General features: G+C 36.9%; 1 protein-coding gene across 1 annotated transcript in view; it reads left to right on the top strand.

Moving 5' to 3' along the window:
• Positions 1-3,311, top strand: part of Si (sucrase-isomaltase) — a 69,000-nt gene extending 65,689 nt beyond the window's left edge. The window contains exon 48 of the mRNA XM_021196304.1: positions 2,811-3,311. Coding sequence (XP_021051963.1) covers positions 2,811-2,879 — 69 coding nt within the window. The 3' untranslated portion in view covers positions 2,880-3,311. The remainder of the gene's footprint in view (positions 1-2,810) is intronic.
• The last annotated feature ends 5,589 nt before the right edge of the window (positions 3,312-8,900 follow it).

The raw sequence follows: 8,900 nt of genomic DNA, 5'->3' as shown, positions 1-8,900 counted from the left end.
GGGTTTCTCTGTATAGCCCTGACTGTCCTGGAACTCACTTTGTAGACCAGGCTGGCCTCGAACTCAGAAATCTGCCTGCCTCTGCCTCCCGAGTGTTGGGATTAAAGGTGTGAGCTACCACGCCTGGCTCCTTAGTAACTTTTTATACACATGATTTAATGGCAGCTATTTTACAATTTCTCTTACACAAGATTCCAAATTGCTATCACCTGGAACAATTCCTCAAATACTATTTTTAATAGTAAGATTTACATTTGAGCATTGCATATACCTTAGATTTAAAGCTTCTGAAATTGTTTCGAAACTAATGTAACTTCATTTAGGAGAATATTTTCAGGAAAAAGAATAGGGACTCTGAGTCAGGCATCAGAATTCTGTGTCGGAACAGCACCACTGCCCCTACGGCTTTGTATTTTCTCCTATAATTTTGGGTCTTTCTCCAAATTTGGTAAATATGCACACATATGCAACTTTTAAGTTTCTTCTCATTCAAGTTCTGTGAATTCAGGACCAATAAGGTTAGGTTTAATAAAATATATATTTAAGAAATTGTTTCCTGTGTTTCCCCAGGCAAGGCCATGTGTTCATGTCCGTAACTATGAGAAAAACATGCTAGCTCTGGAAAAAACTAGTCATCAAACAGTCAGTTTAAAGGAACTTAATTCACAGAGTTACAGGCTGTCCATATTTAGTTTGAAAGAAAGACTGCTTTTTCCAAGTTGAGGTTCTAATGGATCCTGAGCTGTTAGTGTTCAACTTCAGCAGGGCCATGGTCTCTTTAACTTGAGTCTGAACATTAGCTGTGCTGTCATTTTCTAGCCTGTCAGATTTACTCTTCAACTTAGAATCTAGTCTCCTACTTTTTCAGTGATAATTTTTTTACTTTGTTAAAATTATGTCAGCAGTGAGTAAGGGCAGTAGTTCAGAAAAGAGTTGTTGCTCTTTCTTGGGTTAATTATTTAGTCCTATAAATCTATGTTATTTGGAAACATTGTCCTGGCTTATAAAATTCTTAGTAAAAATAATACTGACTTAGTATTTTTGTCAGAGGTAGAAGACAAACCAATTGTTTCCTTTAAAGGCAAATTTGGTTTTCTAAAATGCAAGTTTTATTCACCATTAATCACTGTTTAAAATAAATTGGATTGTATTTCTATTTGCTGAGTCAGATTGAAAGAGATGACATGCATTTATGTTCTTTTTTTAAACTTATTTTATTAGATATTTTCTTCATTTACATTTCAAATGCTATCCCTAATGTCCCCTATACACTCCCCCCACCCTGCTCCCCTGCCCACCCACTCCCACTTCTTGGTCCTGGCATTCCCCTGTATGGGGCATATAAAGTTTGCAAGACCAAGGGGCATCTCTTCCCAACGATGGCTGACTAGGCCATCTTCTGCTATATTTGCAGCTAGATTTATGTTCTTTAATATATAGTTAACAATAGTAAATAAGCCTCATGATTTCAGTATAAAAATTGAAGTGCCTAATGATAATTGGTCAGGGTCAAAGGAGGTATTCTAAAGTGTTATAACAAGTTTATTCGGGACAATTATATCATGTTAAAAAACAGTCATTCAGGGCTGGAGAGTTGGCTTGCTGGTTAAGAGCACTGACTGCTCTTAAGGAGGTTCTGAGTTCAAATCCCAGCAACCACACGGTGGTCACAACCATCTGTAATGAGATAGGATGCCCTCTTCCGTTGTGTTTGAAAGCAGCAACAGTGTACTCACATATAATAATAAATGAATAAATCTTTAAATAAATAAAAATAGAATATAGAACTAAATATTTCTTCCTATGAATTTAAAAAAAAACAGTCATTCAAAAGAAGTTTGTTTCACTAATTCTAAACCTTTGCACAGGTAAGTTTAGAAGTTAAGGAAATTACATTAATTATTTATGAAGTATTTCATTTAAAATAGTAACTATTGACAATCCCTTATAAGTCTCTGTCTGTAAATCTCATGCTTAAATATATACTTCAAAGACACATGTGTTGATACCCAATACCAGTCACCACTAAAAACAGACGAATCATATTATACAGAATAAAAAGGGTTTATTTCTGTATTTAGATTATATTTGTGAGTAAAAACAACTAATGGGAAAAGAGGACATGAATTTGAAAAATTGCCCAAAGGAGTATATGAGTTAGGAAGGAGGAAGAAGGAAAAACTAAGTAAATTGATAACTGTAATCCCAAGAAATGTATACATATATACACATGTGTGTGTTATTTTATATATGTATACATTTCTTGGGAAATAATGTAGTAATTTCAATATAATATAATACAGAAATACATAAATCTACACATGTGTGTGGGACTTTATCTTGATTATGTTTACTGATATGGGAAGACTCAGTACACTGTTGACAGCACCATTCCATTCCATGAATCTGTGTCCCAAAGTATATGAAGACTACGTGAGATTTTCAGTAGAAAAACAAAAACAAAAACAAAAAAACATGTCTCCTTGACTGATGCCATTTGCTGTGAATGTGAAACGATTCAATACGATGTGATCTGTGATGTGACATGACATAACAACGTGATATAGGGTGTGTGACTAGCTGCCTTTAAGTTCCTGCCACGAAGAATTCCTGGATATGTTGAGCTATAAACTGGATTGTAGGCTAAAGCAATCCAACCTGACCACATATAAAACAAAGAGCATTTATGAATACCAACATGAAATAAGGAAAGATAGACTGAGATGACAATAGTGTTTGTTAAAAAAGAATGACAAGAAAATTATAGTTACACTTAAGCGATTAACTTAAACTTTACTTTCTGTTTTTAGATACTAACAATTGACCTGAAAAATGTAAATGTTACTCTTGATCAACCAATACAAATCAGCTGGTCATGAAGATCACCCTCAGTTTGAATTCCTGAGGAGGAATTGATATCAGGTCCATGGCTCTACTTTCCTGACTACCTATTTTCTTTAAAACAGAATTTTCACAGTCCTTATCTAATATTTCTCCATTGTATGCATCACAAGAAGTGCTAGCTTGTTCTATGAATGGAACCAGGATGCCACTGCTCAGCAGGTTTCACAGGACTTGCATAATTATAATACTTTCCAAGCAGCAGCTAAATCTGGAAACATGTATGCATGTAACTAGGATAAGACTAACAAAAGTAATTTTTAAATTAACAAAATGTTTGTAAGTATAAATTTTACATAATAATGCAATCGATTGTGTAGACTAAACTTATTTAACAAATCACAAATTTAATCATTTTGTACTATGTTATATGTCATTATTAAACAGAAAATAAATGTTGTATAAATACATTAGTATGTGAGTTTTCCCCATTATTTTTCAAAGAAGATAATGGATTCAGGTTGGGATGCTAAAATGAGATAATACAGCATGATGCTTTAATCAAGAACATCAACTCCCAGAACTTCAGTCTAAGAATAAGGTGCCTGCAGATCCTTCAGTGTACAATATAGTTTTTTATTGACAGATGGCAAAGAAGAGAGCAAAAGGATCTTCTTCATATCTTTTCTTTACTGGGTATTAATACTAATAAAAGAACTCTACCCTCATGACTTAATTACTACCCAATGATCCATTTCCAAATGTCATTATATTGGTGCTTGAGATATACTTGTCATAACTCCAATGATTAATAAAAATAATTTTCTTTGTTTGGTTGCACATCTTCACATGCAAGGGAAGAAAATAGTGTTCTCTATCCTTAAATATTCAGGATCCAGAGACTCATTTATTTGAAGGGTTTTTTTTGCATATTTTATTTATCTACATTTCAGGAAGCTCCTATCCCATGCCCTCTCCTATTGCTTCTATGAGGGTATAGCCCCACCCACTCACCTACTCTTGCCTCCCTGCCCTCGAATTCCCCTATACTGGGGCATCGACCCTTCATGGGATCAAGGGCCTCTTCTCCCACTGATGCCCTGCAAGGCCATCCTCTGCTACATATATGGCTCGAGCCATGGGACCCTCCATGTGTACTGCTTGGTGGGTGGTTTAGACCCTGGGAGCTCTGGTTGGTTGATATTGTTATTCTTCCTATGGGGTTAAAAACCCCTTCAGCTCCTTCATTTCTTTCTCTAACTACTCCATTGGGGACCCTGTGATCAGTTCAATAGCTGGCTGCAAGCATCTGGCACTGTATATGTCAGGCTCTTGCAGAGCCTCTCAGGAGACAGCTATATAATATCAGGCTTCTGTCAGCAAGCAGTTGTTGGCATCCACAATAGTGTCTCCATTTGGTAACTCTATCTGGGATGAATCTCCAGGTGGTGCAGTCTCTGGATGACCTTTCCTTCAGTTTCTGCTCCACACTTTGTCTCCAAATTTGCTCTGAATTTATTTTGTTACCCCTTCTAAGAAGGACCGAAATGATCACACTTTGGTCTTCCTTCTTCTTGAGCTTCATGTGGTCTATGAATCGTATCTTGGGTATTCCAAGATTTTGGGCTAATACCCACTTAGCAGTGAGTGCATACCATGTATGTTCTTTTGTGATTGGGTTACCTCACTCAGGATGATATTTTATAGTTCCATCCATTTGCCTAAGAATTTCATGAATTCATTGTTTTTTAATAGCTGAGTAGTACTCAATTGTGTTAATGCACCAAATTTTCTTTATCCATTCTTCTGTTGAAGGACATCTGGGTTCTTTCCAGCTTCTGTCTATTATAAATAAGGCTGCTGTGAACATAGGGGAGCATGTGTCCTTGTTATATGTTGCAGCAGTTTTTGGGTATATGCCCAGGAGTGGTATAGCTGGGTTCTCAGGTAATACTATGTCCAATTTTCTGAGGAACCACCAGACAGATTTCCAGAGTGGTTGTACCAGCTTGCAATTCCATCAACACTGGAGGAGTGTTCTTCTTTCTCCACAGCCTCACCAGCATCTGCTGTCACTTGAATTTTTGATCTTAGCCACTCTGTCTGGTGTGAAGTGGAATCTCAGGGATGTTTTGCTTAATATTTCCCTGATGACTAAGGATGTTGAGCATTTCTTTAGATGCTTTTCAACCACTCAATATTCCTCAGTTGAGAATTCTTTTTTTAGCTCTGTACCCCCATTTGTAATAGGATTATTTGATTGTCTGCAGTCTAATTTCTTGGGTTCTATGTATATATTGGATATTAGCCCTCTATCAGACAAAGGATTGGAAAATATCTTTTTCAATCTGTTGTTTGCCATTTTGTCCTATTGACAGTATTCTTTGCCTTATAGAAGCTTTGCAATTTTATGAAGCCCCACATGTCCATTCTAGATCTTAGAGCATAAACCATAGGTATTCTCTTTAGGAACTCTTCCCCTGTGCCCATGTATTTGAGCCTCTTCTCTTTAATTCTCTTAGTTTTGGTGTATTTTTGGTAATTCTCTATGTTTTGGTTTTATGTGGAAGTCCTTGACCACTAGGACTTGAACTTTATACAAGCAGATAAGAACTGATACATTTGCATTTTTCTATGTGCTGTCAGTTGAAGCAGCACCATTTGTTGAAAATGTTGTCTTGGTTTACCTCCTTTGTCAAAGGTCAAGGGACCATAGGTGTGTGTGTCCATTTCTGGGTCTTCAATTCTATTTCATTGATCTTGCTGCCTGTCCAGACACTCATTCATGTTGTTTTTGAATTTAAAGATTTTAAGATAGCTACAGTAGCCAGGCAGTGGTGGCACACACCTTTAGTTCCAGCAATTGGGAGGCAGAGGCAGGCAGATTTCTGAGTTCGAGGCCAGCCTGGTCTACAAAGTGAGTTCCAGGACAGCCAGGGCTATGCAGAGAAACCCTGTCTTGAAAAACAAAAACAACAAACAACAACAAAAAAAGATAGCTACAGTAATCAGCACCAAGACTGAAATTAAAAGGATAGACAAGTTAGTGGAACAGAATACAAAAATATCACAGAAATCTGAAAATAGCAGAGAAGCAAGTTGGATAATGTTTTTATTTTCTGTTGTTTATAAAAACAAACCTGTAACTTTAATTATGACTTGATTTACCTAACATGTTACCTAAATAATCATTATTTCTTAGGAACAGAATTAATGAATGGAAGATATTTTAAAACATATTCCCTTGGAAGAATATAAAGAATCTTTGGAGGAGTGGTACAGATGTCTCTTTTAGGACAGATTATTCAGTAATCTCCTGTTCTCAGCACACAGGGCAGCTCTAAATTTCTGCATCAACCATGGCACACAGCAGCTTCTTGGAGCAAGACTCAGAGCAGAATTGTCTATAGGAATAAAGATTGATACTTAGGGAATATAATTTTCTAATTAGTGATGCTTCCATGTCTCCATTTTATCTTCAAAACTATCACATCAAATACTTTCTTCTCATGTTCCCTTCTGTTTTTTCCTTCCTCCCTTCCTTCCTTCTTCCCAAGTCCAAAACAACCATACCTGGGTCAACATTTGTTTTTGTTCATTGAAGCAGCTGTCAGGTAGATTTCTCTAACCCAAAACACTACAACTTGTGATGTCAGTAGCTTTGTAGATACAACACTCAGAGGGTAGGGGGAAATTAACTCATTGGGGTACAAGGTCTATGTAGGATAGCAGTCTCTATGTATAGATCCAGGAGCAGCAGGCCTTAGTTGTTAGTTTTTACACGCAATGATCATTTATCCATATACACTCATACTTGGACTCCAGAGGAAAGCTTTGTCATCCTTCTTAAGCTATGCCAATTTTCTATCAGCCAGTTGTTCCTGGGGTCTGTCAGAGGCAAATAGTCTGTGCTTGTGTCAAAATACATATTCATTCATGATGTCACTTACTCAGAGATTGTTATGATCAAGGCAAAACTAATTCTGCATGACTCGATCTCTCGCTTTTTTATTTTTTATAACTACTTAGGTAAAATTATGCTTAATACAGTAACTCAGAATATAAGTACCACAGAAAATCATAGGAATAAATATAATAATATTCAGTTCATTTTCAAGAAACTTTATTCTGATTAAAAGGAATTAACAGATAGTAAATATTCAGGGCAAAGAGTTCACAGACACTGCATATGGAGCTACGTGTTTTTGTAGAATGAGCACTTACAATAGGTGCCATCACATGCCTATATTCCCTTTATCCTGAGTTCTAACTGTGAGATGTTCCCACACGGGCATCAAAAGATACCTGTAGTATCAACTAGCTATTTAGAAAGAAAATGAAATGAACTGTCAGATAAGATCATTTTTAACCACAATTGAGTAAGAAATGAACAAGACTACTAAGTCATGGTTTTTCAACATTGCTTTTTATTAATTTCATGTATGTGTATATACATTTATGGTATGTGTGCCCAAGTGTTGTGAAGACCAGAAGAAAATATTGGATATCCTGAGGCTAGCAGTGCAGGCGATTGGGAGCAGATACCGACTATCTACATTAGGCCCTGTGCAAAAGCAGGAAGAACTAACTGCTAATCCATCTGTCCACTGCCTACTTATTCATGAGTGCAGACAGAAGATAAGCTATACTAACACTTATAAACTGCTCTCTTTTCTGATGCAAACCTCTGACCTTTTGTCCAATTATAATTTTTCTTTTTTTTTCCTTGAAAAAGTTAGAAAAACCTATAATGGAATTATACTGAATTATGAAGACGTATCTGCCTTAATTCCTTAACTACCTCCAATTTCACAGCACAATCCCACTTCTCAGAGACTCCCCAAAACTGCTCTCAAAGGTACTGCGTGGTGCCAATATTTGTTTCCTTCCCCCTTTCAGTCATTGAATTCAAATGAGTTTGACACTGCGTATTTCCAATACCAACATCATGTTGGCTTACAATAGCAAAGCATGAAATCTAAACTAAGCACCTGTCTTCTCACGGTGCCTAACGACAATACTGAACTTATCACTCAAAACAATAATTTTGTGGGCCAAGATTAATTAGTAAAGTCCTATAATTTTCTCCTCTGCATGTTCCAGTAGAATCTTAATCTCTAATGAGAGTCATGAATGTAAGCATTATAATGAGTCATAAGTGACATGCAGATAATATGGAGCATTTCTGTTTCCAGCCACTTCTAGCTAGTATCTTCTGGGGGCAAGTGTGTGACATGGAGTGTCTAGACTTCACAATTCCATTAGTGTAATTTGCAAACTTCTTGTATACATATAACTAGAAGACTCTTCTGCTTTCATCTAGAACCTGTCAAGTTGACAGTTAATCCGAACCACTACTTTTGGGTATTATTGTTGGGATCTTCTTGAGATATAACATACCAACTAGGATTTGAGAATACCAGCTTTTCTGTCACATAATTTTCCCCCAGTCACCAGAATATTGTCTTTTATTTTTCATAATTTTATCCTGTCATGAACCTGATTAAGATGATAACTTTGTTCCTCATGATCTTTCCTGCCACTGTAATATAAATTAACATTCTTTATTAAATGTTTTGTACAACATTGATACACACATTAATGTTTTACTTTTTTTTGTTTTACTGTCCAGCCATTACTCCCTTCCCAGACCACACTCTCACAGTTCCTCATCTCATTCCTCCTCTCCCCTGACCCCAAGAGGATGTTCCCATCCCCAGACCCCCACACCCAGCCAGGTCTCCCCACTCTATGGGGCCTCAAGTCTTTTTCTCTCACGGAGGCCAGATCAGGCAGTCTTTTGCTGTATATGTGCTGGAGGCTTTGGAACAGCTTGTGTATGCCATCTGATTGGCGGCTCAGTGTCTGAGAGACCTCAGGGGTCTGGGTTAGTTGAAACTTCTGGTCTTCCTAAGGGGTCGCCCTCCTACTCAGCTTCTTCCTGGCTTTTGTGTGAGCCTCAAAACTATTTAGCAATCACAATTATGCTATTTTGAAAAAGATACTAGTAAAATAGCTACATTAATTGTGTTACCACTTTGGACTTTGTCCTTCAACTG

This window comes from Mus pahari, chromosome 4 (assembly GCF_900095145.1).
Source record: "Mus pahari chromosome 4, PAHARI_EIJ_v1.1, whole genome shotgun sequence".
NCBI lineage: Eukaryota > Metazoa > Chordata > Mammalia > Rodentia > Muridae > Mus > Mus pahari.
The sequence above is the reverse complement of the archived record's forward strand: the minus strand, read 5'-3'. Positions and strand labels throughout refer to the sequence as shown.